This window comes from Bombus huntii, chromosome 3 (genome assembly GCF_024542735.1).
Source record: "Bombus huntii isolate Logan2020A chromosome 3, iyBomHunt1.1, whole genome shotgun sequence".
In the NCBI taxonomy this organism is placed as follows: Eukaryota; Metazoa; Arthropoda; class Insecta; order Hymenoptera; family Apidae; genus Bombus; species Bombus huntii.
Window position 1 is genome coordinate 17,797,465 of NC_066240.1, and position 16,598 is coordinate 17,814,062.

The 16,598-nt window shown below is 30.8% G+C and overlaps 3 protein-coding genes across 5 annotated transcripts; 2 read left to right on the forward strand and 1 right to left on the reverse strand.

Moving 5' to 3' along the window:
* Window positions 1–6,537: 6,537 nt before the first annotated feature.
* LOC126863902 (uncharacterized) lies at window positions 6,538–8,831 on the forward strand. 3 transcript variants are annotated; one of them, XM_050614615.1, is made up of 3 exons: window positions 6,538–7,105; window positions 7,191–7,245; window positions 8,284–8,499. In XM_050614615.1, exons 1-3 carry the CDS (start codon window positions 6,946–6,948, stop codon window positions 8,360–8,362), a joined length of 294 nt encoding a protein of 97 aa, XP_050470572.1. In that variant the 5' UTR covers window positions 6,538–6,945; the 3' UTR covers window positions 8,363–8,499. The 3 variants fall into 3 exon arrangements, 2 of the variants coding, with proteins under 2 accessions (XP_050470572.1, XP_050470570.1); XM_050614613.1 differs by lacking the exon at window positions 7,191–7,245 and having other exon boundaries at window positions 6,581–7,105; window positions 8,284–8,831; XR_007688998.1 differs by having other exon boundaries at window positions 6,967–7,356.
* Window positions 8,832–9,332: 501 nt separating this feature from the next.
* On the forward strand, window positions 9,333–13,013 carry LOC126863894 (ell-associated factor Eaf). The gene is made up of 6 exons (XM_050614595.1): window positions 9,333–9,560; window positions 9,667–10,039; window positions 10,208–10,439; window positions 10,711–10,944; window positions 11,786–12,078; window positions 12,176–13,013. Exons 2-6 carry the CDS (start codon window positions 9,889–9,891, stop codon window positions 12,268–12,270), a joined length of 1,005 nt encoding a protein of 334 aa, XP_050470552.1. The 5' UTR covers window positions 9,333–9,560; window positions 9,667–9,888; the 3' UTR covers window positions 12,271–13,013.
* Window positions 12,925–16,571, reverse strand: LOC126863855 (chondroitin sulfate synthase 2). The gene is made up of 6 exons (XM_050614500.1): window positions 15,136–16,571; window positions 14,729–15,036; window positions 14,070–14,660; window positions 13,721–13,996; window positions 13,471–13,654; window positions 12,925–13,396 (listed from the first exon to the last, which is right to left on the reverse strand). The coding sequence occupies exons 1-6, from the start codon at window positions 15,800–15,802 to the stop codon at window positions 13,086–13,088; spliced, it is 2,337 nt and encodes a 778-aa protein (XP_050470457.1). The 5' UTR covers window positions 15,803–16,571; the 3' UTR covers window positions 12,925–13,085.
* Window positions 16,572–16,598: the final 27 nt, after the last annotated feature.

Consider the following 16,598-nt stretch of genomic DNA (forward strand, 5'->3'; position numbering starts at 1 on the left):
ACATAATTTATACGTATATTTATAAGTCGAAACAGGAAATATCATGGAGATCGATGAAATCACATGTGGAAGAGAGAACACAACACAGGTATATCTCTGAATGGAATGGATGGGAGACATCTGACAATGAGAAACTCGAGAGAAGTTTTCACTTTGTCCCCCGTCGGATTTTCTCTGTAACGAGCGCATTGAACCAGACATTAGCCAATAAAGTGAACGATTTCACGTAGTATTTAAAATCCGAAAGCAGAATTCATTAAATTTCTCCTTAATTGTTTCATTAGAGACGAGGTAATTCTCTGCCGCGACCAAAGAGAACTTTACGGAAGCTGTTTTACAATTTAAAACTTTCGAAGACCGTCTTTTATCCGACGCAATGTTGTCCACCCCTGGATATCATCGGATATTAAAATATTCTATTTTCCTGATCCAATCTGTAAAAGTATACTTTTGCAACGAAAATACAAAATATATGATATTAAAATTAAACAGCTCAAAAACTAGACATCAAAGACAGAAGAAAGAAGAATATATTTTGCGTCGATGATTGTAACGAAATATTATTGAAAACTTAGAATGACTGTATGCAACAAGCGGAGAACAACTGGTCTGTCAAATAGTATATCAATAACCGATAACGGTGCATCTGGATTTTTTAAATATCAGGGATGGGGCAGTGCTGCGTGTCTAGGTCAACAAAGTTTCAAGATCCGACCTACTTTCAACATTGTAACTTCTCCTGCTCGCGTTTCTTTCTTTTTTACTTGCTTAATTAAACCTGAATCGTGCGACACCGGCGTCGACTAAATCGTTAACAAGCCAGGGTTTCGCAGTCGCGTCTTTTCAATACGCGATAGAGCTTCATTCGGGCAAAAATGAATGCTTTTCCGGCGTTGATAAGCTGATGTTTGGAAGTAATACCGCCGATAATCGTTTCGACAATAGCGTCTTTTACTGACAAAAACGATAGAAACCGTCATATGTTATCGTTGATTATGCGTCTTTATCTACATATTCGGTTCCGTGCATAAAAAAATAAAGAGGAAAAGGAGCGTGGGTGGGGGGCGCTCTCCGAAATGAAGAGGTGGGGATGTAAGTAGTGACGCAGAGCTGTTCTCCACTCGTCCACGCATTTAATTTACTATACGAACACCCTATTAAGACCTTTAGAACACAATTCAGAATGGCGATTTTGTGAAGGTATTTATTAAAAAATTATCGAGATTGGGGGTAACCGTTTCTTTGTAAATGTCTATCTTTCCTTAATTTGTATTGATTAATAAAATAACAGTTAGCTAAAGCAACTTTTATCATTCCATTTTACTTTTTTATGCAAACGAATATGCAGATAAAGATGCATAATTAACGATAACGGCGAAACTATAGAAGGATCGTAGAATGACCGATTACTTACTATCGTGTACGCTGCACACGCTTGCTAATGTATACGTTGCCACAGACGCACAACTATAGGCAGAATTCAATAATGCAGTAGCGGTAGTTTGCCGCGAATATTTTGGAAACTAAACGAGGTCAGTCTTTATATAGAAAAAATTGGTTGGCGAGTTGATGGAAAAACGTTGAGCTTCGTAACATATCCAAAAATCTTTTTAACAGTTTCAGCGCGATAACGTGGGTATAATAATTGTCAGCGAAAGATAATGTCGGTAAAATGGCTGTTGATGAAACGATTTTCGGTTATTTAAGATTTTATACCATAGGCTGACTTTCTTGTAATTTCTTTGAAATATTTTAATATATTATTGATAATATAATATAATATTTAGTATATTATCTATACATGATTGATTGGTCAGAAAGCCTAGCCTTACCGAAATGGAGATATTCATCTTCAAAGTTAAAAGTTTTAACATGTAGCTGCTATAGTAAGCCGCTGCGAAATTGATTTTTTCATTAATCATGGAAAAGCCATTCTCACGAAGTTGTTAAAATGTTAAATATCGGTAATTTCAGCGTTCTACTTGCGGTATACGTTATAACATTAAGTTAACGTTCTGTCCATTTTTGAACTGTTTGTTAGCGTACGTAATGCGAATTCTCAACTAATTAGCGATTAGTCAGGATGCAACTGATCGGTTGATATCGCGAACCGTGAACGCTATTAACGCTCAAGATGGAGGTAGATTAAAGATGCAGAGTAATGTGATGTTTAGTGTATTTATTTCCACTGTTTGGTATAACACGAAGAGTATGACTGTATGATGAACTGTTTGAAGACTTGTTTTACACTCCCTGAAGAAGCCTTGCCTGGTATTTATGTACTAACTCCGCGTACTAACTCGCGCTACAAATACCTTAAAAGTAACTAGTAATCAGTTTACTCTTACCACTATCCTTATTAGAAATTTTTCCAAATTTCCCGATAATCAGTTCGCCTCTGGAACAAACTGATAATTTCCATATCTCCACTTTACGCGTATATTACCCAGTTTTGCGAAATAAAAATTAGTTCTGTTATCTTGGCCAACGAAAGTGGTCGTCGTCTAGATCGCTAAGCTTCGTAAGATAAAATGTGACATCATTCGTATTTGTGATATCTAGAGATCAATCAATCGTGCAATCTCACTGTCGTCATCATATTATACGGAAACGTAAAGGGTAAGAACGATACCGGAACAATTCTTTTTCCAACATGAGATTATCTTTAGATTCCAGGAGCTCTATCACGTGACATTCCTATCTTGTATTATGGCGAAAGTACGACGATGCACTTGGGACGCGAAGTTGAAAAATATAAAGTTCTTTAACGCTGAAACTACCAACCTGTTATATCGTATAATAGATACAATAAATTATATCTCGTTAGAAGTCAACATTAATTTTGCTAAAATCGCCTGTATCTGTATTTTGAAATTGAAAAAATACGAAATTTAAAACAGACCTTTCCTGCTAATTTGATAATCGCGGTAAAGCGACCTAGCATACGCTGGAACATAGGTATTGCACTGCACGCATCGACTGCTAGGTTTTATGATGCAGGTTAGTGTAAACTCGCATCGACGTATCGATTTGGAAATGGCTTATATCGATGCGTAAATCGATATACCATCCTAGCTGATGCGCAAGGCTAAATTCTAACGCAATTTCGTGAAATCTAGGAATCGATGTGCACAACATGTTTCAGTGTGTGTAGGTCGTTTTAGAATATGATAATAAACTTTTTTGTCAAACTTTCTCAAGCTCGATGAATTTAAACGCTTTAAAATGTTCCAGAACTTCGTATCCTGCAATTCTACCTCCTCGTCCATGGTCAAAGGTCTAAATTATCGCCTAAATTGCAAATTTTATTAATAACCAGCTTCTTGTGTATCTTTGATTTCGATCCTACGTAAGTAACTTGCATACGTCGTACATATAGCGACTCGCAAAACTATTCGGAAGCTTATCAGAGATTTTTTTCTATGAGTATATTACGTGCAATATACAAAATTTGTTAAAATTTCGTTTGCACTGTAACGAGACACGACTATCGTGATTATACTAATAAAATTTGAAATCAATCTGAAAACGTATATAAAAGTTACAAGACGTTTATTGCAAATATACTCTTAGTAAAACATTAGTATATGCTACAAATAATATCTAGTCTTGAGCATACAATTAGTGCTAAAAATGATCTCAATACATACTGTGACTTATTAATATATTCAATAATAGGCTGTACAAGTACTTCGGTAATTTTTGTGAGGGGTATGCTTCAAATAAATGTCTTCTAACTTCTACATACATACACGTATATGTTTTCAGATCCGTTTCTTTAACAATAGCTCTATCTCGTTACAGTGCTAATGGGATTTCAAAATATTTTATATAATATATGCATAAAAATTTTCTAGGAGCGTTCGAATATTCTCGTATACTGCTATACATACGTACGGATATACGTATATATATAATAACCGAATATGCAAATTACCGAACATCTAACAATTTTAATATCCGCAATTCACTGGTAACGAACGTAAGCATATAAAAGGTTAGGATGTAAAGTTATTCGGAGAATTTCGATTGTGTTGCATAAATATTTCATAAGAAAACTTTTCTTGAGAAATTTAACAATATTCGTTAGAATTTTTTTTAGTAATAAAATTGAAATAATGGATTATAATACGAAGGGCTGTTTCTCTTTTTTTTTTCTTTCGACTTTGTGTAATGTAATTACGGTGTATTAAGTAATGCATCGTGATGAACAATAAAGTATACGCAAAAGGAGAAAACCCAAATACATAGATACACATCGTTGACATTGGCAAACGGAAAACAAGATCGGTAATTTCCCCGTTCCTTCCGTCGCGTAACCTCGTTGCAACAGCGTTGTAATTTTGATCGTTAGGTAATGACTGATCTCTGACAAAACGAGGAAATATGACTCTGAATACATAGAATGTAATTAAAATCTTGCAATAGCACTGCAAATAAGGAGAAAATTAAAGTCAGAAAATATCAGGAATTTAAGGTAATCGGAAAGTCATTACATAAGAAAAATGAAAGTCGTTAAAAGAGTTTATTTTCTTATACAATGTTTGTAGAAGAGAATCCTTTCCATCTTTCCTTTGTCGAAAATCGTAATAAATCGCGATAATTTTTCTCAATATCGGTTTATAAATTAAATTATAGTTCATTTCACAAGGAGTTATGCGGTTACATTTTAAAATAGCATTTCTAGTGTCCAATGTAAAAATATCGCAAAATTCTATTTTTAGTAGTTACCTGCATAGGCGTGCAGGGGAAGGGAGAATGGTTATCTAATTATAAGAAAATATCCTGTAAACATAGGAGAATACGAGAGGCTATCTCGTTGTTTCAAGGTGTAACCATCCTGTTGATGTAAAGGTTTCGTTATCGTGTAAAAACGTTTGATAAAATACATCATCATACGGTTTGTGACGTTGTTTGCCAAAGAGTGATAATAAAATCACATTGGAAAATTGTGCTAGGATCATCATGACGATTATTAGGATTAATCCTCCTATTAATGCGCTGCACTAAAAAGTAGTACTTGTTAAATAATATTGCTACTTTTTTGTAATTCAAAAGATAAATATAGCTATTTGTAAATGAGATTGTTACCATCACATCGATCATTCTTTAATTCCAAAATAAACACATACATTGACACAGCTAAAATAAATCTTCGTTTAATACTAAATGTCATATATTAAATAAGAATTATTACTGGTACTACGTATTTATTTTTCGTAAATTTTAGAAATTTGTGTATTCCATAAGACCGATTGCCGAAAAATGTGATTATTTAATTAAACAAAAGTATCACATATGTGAATAGATAGCTTTTATGGGAATAATATACACTTAAGATATTAGAATTTGTGTGTACAATCATTTTGATATATGTGTAAAACGCGATTAGCAACTTTGTCAATTAGTATTTGTCATAAGAGCGATTTTGATCTGACAAATACCTTCGAATCTTCACTCGATAGATGGCAGCACTTACTTAATAATAGCTACGGATTCATAAATGAAGTATGTACCGTTTAAAGTCAAATATTAACAGTTATAATTTATAAATATCATTTTTAATCATTACTTTTACGAGATATGTAAGAAATTTATAAGAAATGAAAAAATAAGAAATTTAATAAATTAAGGAAATATATTTGAATGATTTTGTTCACACATACACAAAAATATATTGCATACGAAATCAACGTTTCTCATTTGGAATGTCAAAAAATAAAAAAAAATGGATCAAATGAATTACATCTTTGCGATTCATTAAAAATGCCTTATTTGTAAATCATTGGTATAAACAATAAAATTAAAATTTTTAATAGTATGAAGTTCGCATAAGGTTTAGAGTAGTGTAATGATTTCACATCGTCCGCGCACGAACGTTTAGCGCGATTACACGGCAAGTTGTCAAGGGTAAAAATACTGCAGTACTGCTGCAAAATTTTTAGTAGAAGTGACAACACGTATCAGTGATGTACTCATTCTTATTAGTCATATTGTCGTTCTGAACGAAGGAAAGACGTTGACCTCTAGCATATCCTTCCTCTTTCTTTTTTTTTTGCGCAAAAACCTCTTTCCTTGCGTTTGCTTAAAAAACTTCTTGATCCAACGCCAACAGTTGCTTGCCAATTCAATCCTTGATACTTCCCTTCATACGCAAGTATAATTATAGCTATTTGCACTGATATTCCTCTAATCATATTTATGATTCTCATTTTTTATTCACGTTATATGTAAAATGTACATAATGTTTTTATATGTCATTTGTAAATTGTTAAAATATACATATATATATAAGCTTAAATGTCATTATACTAATACTTACTTTCATGAGTTATGAGTATGATACCTTTCTTTATCAATCCTCAAGGATAGAGTCATCAATTTTCAATCATATTTTTGCATAGATTTTATATTGAAAATTGAATAGAATATTTGAAAAGACGAATTTCTAATCAATATAAATTTTTAATTAAATTATTAAATTAAATGTACTGAATCTATTAAATTTCAGATGTATTGTGATAATTAAAATATGTGGCAAAACCATTTGGAGACACAAACAAGATACCTACATATATGTACACATGTATATTGAGCTATCTAAAGAGAATACGATGTTCGTGCTGCTATCTATGCTGAGGATCGTGTTTTAATAAAGTTGAGCAAATTCAGAAACATAAATATAACTCGCGTAATGTAGAATGTAGATCAATCGTTAAGAGATAAAGTTTGATCATTACAGATCCAAGAATACATAACCTCATTCAAATATCAAACAAATTGTAAAAGAATTAGTGTTTACCTTGTCAATAAAACATAAAGATATTTGTTCGTAACGACGTATTTTAATTTTGATCGCATGGAAGTTTTCGTCAACTTTAACGTATTACGCGATCTTAAATTAATTAAGCCAGAAAGTACAGTGTCTGTAAATAAAAGGTAGCTATGATCTGTCCAAGCAGCATCCTAGCACATTTAGCGAAATTCTTCGTGACAGTTGCTTGCATGAGAACTTTCAGTAATAAGTATGATAAAACAAGCACCTGGTCATTTCATGCCTTTCAAATTCTACTTTCACACTCCATACTGGGATTACTCAGGTTTGGTAAGAATGTATCTTCTAATAATTGCCTATATTTTGCATCTTGATATTTGCCTAGTATATTTTTAAAGCAGTGTTATCTGTACAGGGCCCCCTAAAAGTACGTCTTATATGTTAGTGGGGGTCATGCAGAGGATTAGTTGGTATGAAACTACATAAGGGTATTGTACTTAATTTTTAAGTGTAAAGCTCCAAAAGAAGAAACATTACTCTCAGTTTATCATTTTATCAAAATTTCAACTTTGTTGGAACAGGTGGGAAATAATAACATAATTCAATGCACTTGTTTTTAAGCAAAATGTAAAACATAAAGAGTGATCCCAAAAAATGTCATCCTATAATAGATACATAGTATCCTATAATATATCCTTTTAGTTGCCACATAGTTTGCATAAGTATGTATATAGTTGAACATTATGAGAATTAGTATGGTAGATAGATAATAACTTTATTTATGTTTTGCATGCTTATAATTTCTTAATTTTGCTTATTACAGTATTATAAATACTGCGTTTTTAGCGTATTATAAATAGCGTTGCTTTTCTATATTTATTACTTACATAATAATGAAATTCAATTATGTACTATAGCTTTCATCCTGATATTATATAAATTTTTGTAACAATTTAAAGAAGTATAAATAATATGGATAAAATTTAAACTTTTTCTCACTTATAACAAACTTTTATTCTCTAATTCAAATAGTGATTATCAATTAGTTTTGGTTTGAAATATACGATATTATTTAAATATTAATTGTTTCATAGAAATTTCATGAAGTAGAAAATGAAATAGATAATGAAATTTTTATTTTTGTTAAGAGCTAAAAGTATCCATTAATTACATTATTTCTCACAAGTTCCAACTGTGCATTTACTTTTATATCTGTAACAAAATTATTGATTATTCATTTATATATCATATTCAAAAATTAAAAATTGTTACTTTTTACATCTTTTTTGTGTTTTCCTCTAAACTTCTGGAAACTGATATGAACGTAGGTAAACAGTCAGAAAAATTGACTTTTTCATAATAGTTCTAAGAACATTAGATCTAGAAAAACATTTACAACTTCGATGTTTAAAAACAACTAGTTCACGCTATAAAACATAGTGAATAGTAGCATTCATAATATGTATGTGTGGTATAGAGCATATTATCTTTAGCAATATTGTTTCCAGGAGCTCCATTTTTTACATCAGCAACCAGTGTAGCAAAGTATTTAAGAATCTTCTACAATTGGTACTCTATGATCGTTGATGTTATATCAATGGCATTATTCACTGCTGGTATCTTACAAGGATATAGGATTACTGAGAGAGTTTGGCTCACAATATTTTCTTTGAGCATTTTGCCAATATTTTTTCATCTACAACCAAGGCGAAAAGAAAACCAAATACGAAGGCATCAGTTGTTCTTGAATGTAACTATTACTCTCCAATTGCTAATGATTATGTTGGTTGGTTTGAGAAATAGTAATTACAATGTTATTAGTTTAATTATCTCCTATATATTCGAAAGATTTTTTATTGATGAATTTTGTTATTATTATGATATTCCAAGTACTGATTTGACCCAATATTCTCTCTGTTTTGTAGAAATTTTCATGGTTTTCACTTTAAATGAAGTATAAATAATACATTTTATTGAATGTATAATATTACTTTTTGTATTATATATATATATATATATATATATATGTCTGAAAATAAATAAACATTTATATCTACTCCTTTTGGATTCATAAATATTGTGCGATGCGGTAAATTCCCTAGAATTACAAAATATCCCTAAGCGAATGAATGTAGAGCGGGGAGCGGAAAATATGGTACTTTGAGGCCGCATTGATGATTGGTTGTAATCACATAAGCGCAATCGACAATAAAAACAAAAATTAAATTGATATTTGAATTTTGAATTTCATACAATTTTGCGGATTTATGCTCAAATCAATGCTCCCCGAAAATATATATAGGCTCCCCTTGCCTATAGTAGAAGTTTATGATCGTGGTATATGAATATTGTAAAGTTACTAGTATTAATAAAGTATATGTAAATTTGTAATGTTAATAACAAATTTCATTCTTGAATAAAATATTTTGAAAGACATATGGTTTGTTTAAAATTTTTTAAATTTTATACATTCTCAAAAAATGTTAATAAAATGCCGATATACACAATGCTTCTCCTTTCATACGTCACATCCGTCAGACATTTTAGTTTGTAGCCTATCTATATTTAATATAGATTCTATGATAATACTTAAATTCCTATAATACAGTGGAAAGTTAATTTTCGGTTGATTCTGCAAATCTTTGCTACAATGCTGTTGTTGAGAATTCAAGTCTTCGAATTCGAGAATTCGAAATCAATGATGTAACGCGTGTTTTAGTAATTATTAAATAAATTAATGCAGTAAATGCGGATATTGATGAACGCAGATACTCAGACGAACTAGGTCAGTGAATCGTGTTGTAGTGAATTGTGGTATTTTCGCTTGATTTTTCTTTACCATATGAATTGTTCGGATTTATAATGATAATTATTTTGCTTACAAATGACAGAAGGAACGAACGTGCAAGCAAATTAATCGTAACAGGATAAAACGAAGCAAGAGTTTACGCAGCTGTTACCAAACTGAAATGCAAATGCGCGTCTCTGCCATATTTTGGCAGGATAACGAATAAAACGTGCAATAGTTAATCTCAGTCGGCCGTAAATTCCGTGTGCCTTCAGCACTTGTTTTATTCATATTATCGAAAGGGAGATTAATAAAATCGTACCCAATGAAATCAGTCACATCTGTTCCGGAAACAAACTTCCAAGGTATCGGGCGTGACATGGCAGAGCGGCTTGGTCTGGGTCCTGAGATTCGAGAACTCAAACTGGGATCAACTTTTACCAGTAACAGATCAACGGCCTTTCACACTTTGAAATGTTAGTCAGTACATTTTTTTCATTTATAATCTACATATCCATAAATATTTTGACTATAATTTTCTTTCGTGTTTTTACATACTGCAAGAAATATCGGTGGTTAATAATATTGAAAATATAATTGATTTGTAGCTAATAATAGAAACATTAACGCGTTTTTTTATTCAGATGATTTTAAACCAGCAAGTGTTGATGTTTCCAAGGTGGCAAGAGTCGATGTTGGAACAAACAACATGATGACAGTTACTGTTCCACATTTAGATGGTGCTGGAATTCCACACACCGTTTTCAAGGGTTCTCAGAAACCTTATCACAAAGAATGTGTTTTGATAATAGATAATGTCACAGGTGAAATTACACTAGAAAAATTAACAGCAAATATTCAAGTGAAGAAAACTCGGTATGTAATTTTTTTACAAGATATTAGGTCATCCAAAAAGTTTCTTTCATTTTATAAGGAAATAATGGCTGCACAACATTTTCCGTTTATATTATTTTATCGAATTACATACGATCCATTTTGTTCTATCAAAATAAAGATCACAATGTTTGACAGATTAGGTTTCATGTTTGTATAAAGATGCATTGTTGTAAAAGACATGTTTATAAAAGAAAGATACTTTTCGGACAAACTAATATATTAGATCATAATGTGTTATATCATCTTTTAGAACAGAACCAAAGTCTCAGATACATTTAGGAGTTTCTGGGGGAAATAGTAGTAATAGACCTATAACTCCAGTAGAAAACAAAAAGAGCCCTACTCACGGTAGGGCAACTGGAAGAACAAAGGTTATAAGTGGGAAAAAAAGGGAACCTAGCGTTCAGTTACATCCAAAACAATATAGTCCTCTTAGAGTATCACCATATCACAGCAAAAGTCCACCTTCTACCTCAACTAATAGGTATAAAACGTTTTTTGATATTTTTAAGTACAAATATAAATATCAACTTTGATGAAAAAAATGAAATTTGTGATGCTTTTTAACACGTTGACTGCCACGACACCCATATTCGGGTGTCGTAGGTATTTGAAAAAATATTCCAGAGGAAATAATAGAACTGTTGAATTGTTATAAAAGTAATACGAAAATGGTTTATTAAAAAAATTATTTAGAATGTAAAACTTTAAAGCATTCTATACATAACTGAGGTTGGTTGGGACAATTTGGACAATAAGTTGTTGTATTCTTTAAATTCTTTTGTGCCTTTCGAAGTCGAAGTCAAGGATTTTTTGTATTTTCAGACAACCCTAATAATTTTACAGCTAATAATTCTCTAAATATTCTAATATTTATATCCTTCCTTGTTGCAATTTTGTAAACCGTCAAAGCGTTTACAACAGAAATTCCCAGAAGGAATTGAATGCCTAGTTTTTGGTACCATTTGATTCCTTTTCTAATTGTGGTGACATAAGAAACCATTTGTTCGGAATAATCTATACCACACTTTCCTTCATTATATTCAACAACAGCTAGTGGTTTTAATGTTGTGAACAAACGAAACGAAAGATTCTTGAGACCACCACATGAGTGACTTGCATTACTGAAATATCGATGAGAGTACCTAGCAGAGAACGCTTGGTACTGCGGCGCGTGTAGCCTGAAGGAGATTTCATTGAAAACACGCGTGGCAGTCAATGTGTTAAAGAATGTAAAATAAGTTTTTGAAAGCTTGATTATGTAATAATGTCACAGTAATATATTCAGATTTTTTTGTAATCTTACTAAAAACACGGAACTTTAGTTCAGAAATGCAATCTTCAGTGGCACCGTCTACTTTAGCCAGCTTACCAATGATTGGTTCTGATAATGATGACTGCCCTTTAACATCATCTGGGACATTCCCAACTATCAATTCTACTGCACCTTTAAGGTCATCATCCATAACTAATACTCAACCCAATATGAAAGCTTCTGTCATTATAGATAATGATGTAGGTGCTCTGAGTGATAGTACTTCGAGTAGTTCAAGTTCAGATAGTTCAGAAGATAGTGATTCAGACACTGAAGATGTTCCAGCTTCGACAGAACTTAATGGTATGCTTTCAATATGACTATTTTTACAATTTTTCTTTTTGAATATAAGCAAATTTCCTTTTTTGATCTATTTTACATTGTACATATTTCTTTTTAGGAGATTTAAATAGTACAACTCCATCTCCTCCACTTCTTATGCCAAATAATCTCCTAAATGATGATTTACAATTATCAGAATCAGAATCTGAGTGATTAAGGGTAATATATGTTCAAATTATAATATATTTATATCGATAAACGCGTTTCTACCGGAATATTTTCCAAGGGCAATAGAAGATTTCCTAAAGGTCTCTCCATCAAAAAATTCTCTATTTTTACAACGCTTTATTTGCTGTTATATATTGAAGGATAAAAAAAAAAATAGAAAAATTCAATTGTATTCCATATCACACACAGGATATGTGTCTAGTGAATCTGACAGCATACTCCACATATTCTGTATGTATTACAATAAGTTATGGTATATATGAAACAAAAACCTTTTGCTTCTTGTGCAGTAAATATATGAAAAAAATGTAATGAATACAAATGGTAACATATGTACGTTTATTTATAAGGTATTAGGGATTGTACAATTACTACTGACCAGTATTTAGTGTAATTATATGATCTTTACTTTCTTATATAATTTAAAGCTGGAAATCTTGCCAAAATATTTTATGTAATTTTTAGGAAACTGGCTATTTTTTTTCGATTCTATAGTTTTCAATTTGATTATTTGTGTTTTTTTAAATAGTTGTAAATATCTAAATGTCATGCATAGCACATCTTATTGATTTTCTCTTACAACCTCTTTATAAATATAAAATTATGTGATGCGTTACGAAAAACAAAAGAATTGAACGCTTGTATTATCTACGAACTTATTTATTTAAATAAAATGTATAAATTTAATAAAGTATTCATTATAATATGAATTTTATTTACATGCATAACATATAGAACATTTTAATATCCTTTATATCAAACAAAATAGTAGTATTATTTGGTAATACTTCCCTTACAATTTATCTTAGTAAACTATTTTTATAAGTTTCATAGTCTAGTATTAATCTAGCAAGTTGACTACGCCGTCCTAAATGATGATTCTTCGATCGTGTACAGAAATTGCTGATATTATCAGTTGTATCAAAGCAATCAACATTTTTATACCTTACTTTGAGAGCTGGTTCTATTGCGCGTAATATATGTAGGTTACTGAAAGAAACAAACATCTCGTATAAAGAAGTATCGGGAATATTCTGTGAAAGATTTAGCATCGATGAAATATCTCGATCGGAGTGTATTATTGGGATGCTAGCCTCAGTGGTTTTTCTCACTGCAAGAAAATGTAATATATTATATGAAATTAATAATACAAAAATATACATATAAATAGGAAAATATACATACTGGTGTTATAGTCTCTAACATAAAAGGCGATATTATTGAAATTATATTCGTCGTATCTTCCATGATTGCGATTAATATCCGTGTCAACTTGTTTTATATCGTTCATATGAGCTATATCAGGATGGTATTCCATGAAAGGAATTGGACTGAATACTTGATATTGGTTTATGGTATTCATACGGATCTAAATATTAAATTTTTAATTAATTTGTATATACGAGATTTTTGTTGGTATTAATAATACACATACCCTATTTAAATAATCCAGCCGAAGTTGTATTCCAGTTTCGACGAGAAGTATTAAACTTTCGGGTGAAAATTTTCTTATACATAAATCTGCAATAGCTATGTTCAGCAACTGATTTGTTTCAATGGTCGTTACAATATTCGGTAAGCGTACAGAAAGCCAGGTAATTTTTGACTGTTGTTTCTTATATTTATCAGCCAATGATAGTGCATATTGTTTAATCTCATAGTATATATCTGCCCTTCCTTTAGATGCAGAGTCAAAATTATATAAAAGGACCTACATATAAATAAACAAGGTTAAAAAATACATAAAAGAGATTTTAAAAAATTAGCTCAAAAGAAATATTAACCATCATAAGGAAGGTTTTGTACTTTTTTTCCATACAGTCTATAGCATAGTGCTCCAAAAAGTTCAGCGCATCCCGTTTCTTTGATGGATTTATGGTTAGTATTATATTTATTCTCGTGTTTTCTGTTACGTACGGAACAGGCAAGATCTCAACTTTTCCAAGCGGTTTGCACACTTCAACCCTCTTCCTCAATATTTTACCAGTATTAACATTGGTAAACTCCAAGTCTAATATGTAATTCATTCCTCGAGATGCATCGAACTTTTGATATCCATTCAATAATTTATTAAATTTGAATGTATATTGATAATCAGCGATTATACTAGAAGCTGTAATATTAATCGTTCGATCTATGTCAAATTTAGCATCGGTTTTTAATTCTTGTACAGTTGAAAAATCAGTATTTAGAAATATGTGAGTTTGATTAAAATATGACCATCGTAAAATATCAAAACGACCAATAGCTTTATTTCCTGGTTGATTACCGATTGGCCATGAAACATTGCGTTCTTGTGGAGGCCCTAAAATTGCCATATTTAAAATCGATTTCCGAATATTGGAAATCTTTTCTTGAATTTCCACGGATTTTGTCTAAAATCATTAAAAATTTGTATAAAATGTAGATTACAACCAATTAATTTTTAATACAACACACTCACTGCTGCAAAATAAGTGTTCAATTTGTAGGCAAGAAGGTGGTCATATATTGGATATATTACAAGTGAACTTAGAAATTCTTTATTTCTAACTAATTCCTTCAGATTCATCTCAAATAAAAATGTTGGTTTCAATTTGGTATGCCAAAATTTCTGACCTTGTATGTGATTAGAGCAAGGTGTCGAGGTAGAATGAACAATACATCGTCCAAAATTGACATCATCCGAATCAGAATAAGCATTTTTTACACACCAATCCAAATTGTTCTTTAATTCTTGTATTATTGAATTGCTCAGAAGAATTCCTGAATCTGAAAATTAGAAAAAATTTATTATTAGTGAAATATTAAAGGAAAAAAACTAGACATGTGAATAAATGAACAAACAATATTTAAACATGCTAAGTTTACCCAAGGAACAATAAGTTGGAGTGTCTCCAAGAACCCCCACATGAACATTTTGACTTACACTAATCTTGGTAACGAATTTTACTAATTTTTTAACATTGATGTAGCTTACATCTTTGATTAAGAAATAGTAATCATAATTTTCCAAATAATTATCAATTATATATTTCATAGTATGGAATGGTTTCAAAATGCTTCTGGTATCTGTAAATCCAACTATACCAGGAAGAGTAACATTAGGCTTTGTTCCTTCAGGTATAGAAATGAAATATCGTACTTTGTCTACAATGTGTGCAATAGTTTTATTAATTGCTATGTCTCTACTATATAGGTACTGTTGACTTGTTATCACTCCAATGAATAATTTCTCTCTGATTCCAAGTTCTGTAGAATAATATCTTGGACGTACTAATGCTTTAGAAACTTTTTGTGCCTGTTGAGGTTTGCTGTTAATATTTATTTTTGGTTCATATTCGTCCAAGTCATCTTGGTAATTTAAATAATGCATTGAATACTCTGTGTTCCCATTAGAATTATCTACATTAACTGGTATTAACATCATACTGAAACTTAGACCCATGCTAATCCCAATTATTAAATGTATATTTGCCCAACAATGGGTTAAAAATATTTTTAGCACAGGATTCATTTTTTGATAGTGTTTGGTCATATACTATATACATACAATGAATACATCAACATTTATTGTACAAAAATCATTTTCTTTTATATTACAGATTTTATGTTATATTCAATCTTATGAGCAATCATCCTTTACATTGGAGCATTAAATATAAAAATATAAATTCATTATCTTTAATAACCTGTAAAACAATCTGCAATTATGCAAAGTTTAATAATTTCCTGTTAGTATATTATTCATCAGCCACATCGTTAATTTATTGCAAAAATACTGTGCGTATGTGTTTTTAATTATTTACCTATTATATTTATTAAATAAGATTGACAGAGTACAGGTTTATCATTCATTAAAAATATTCTAATACTTATGTAGTAATTTTTAAATATCACTGGTTTTAATTCGTTTGTTCCTTAATGGTAAATGACATATAATGTGATATGACAATAATTTGAAATTTGAAACATTTATCCTCCATTATATTAAATACCACACATATAATTATTTCTCTAATACATTTACAACAGTGGTTCTCAACAAATTTTGCAATCAATTTCTTCTATAAGAATGTTAAACTAGAGAGGAAATTTCTTCTCTGGTCAAACTATGGTTAAAAGATTTCACTAGAGTATGGATAGATAATAGCAAAGAGAAAACGAGAGTGTTTACAATTATAGCCCAATGTTCTCTGAAGGTGAACCTTCACTTTATATATACATATACATATAATATGTACAAGACCTATTTAATTCCATCATAAAAGTTTATGGTGGAACTAAATAGGTTCTTATATATGCTAGTGTGGAAACGAACTGGGCACATTGTA

Coding starts and splice junctions, on each gene's coding strand:
- LOC126863894 (XM_050614595.1), top strand. CDS start 9,889: ATGAAATCAGTCACATCTGTTCCGGAAACAAACTTCCAAGGTATCGGG. Junction 10,040..10,207: donor GGCCTTTCACACTTTGAAAT/GTTAGTCAGTAC, acceptor TTTTTTATTCAG/ATGATTTTAAACCAGCAAGT. Junction 10,945..11,785: donor CCTTCTACCTCAACTAATAG/GTATAAAACGTT, acceptor ACGGAACTTTAG/TTCAGAAATGCAATCTTCAG.
- LOC126863902 (XM_050614613.1), top strand. CDS start 6,946: ATGATCTGTCCAAGCAGCATCCTAGCACATTTAGCGAAATTCTTCGTG. Junction 7,106..8,283: donor ACTGGGATTACTCAGGTTTG/GTAAGAATGTAT, acceptor TATTGTTTCCAG/GAGCTCCATTTTTTACATCA.
- LOC126863855 (XM_050614500.1), bottom strand. CDS start 15,802: ATGACCAAACACTATCAAAAAATGAATCCTGTGCTAAAAATATTTTTA. Junction 13,997..14,069: donor ACAAAACCTTCCTTATGATG/GTTAATATTTCT, acceptor ATTTATATGTAG/GTCCTTTTATATAATTTTGA. Junction 13,397..13,470: donor TGTTAGAGACTATAACACCA/GTATGTATATTT, acceptor ATTTTCTTGCAG/TGAGAAAAACCACTGAGGCT.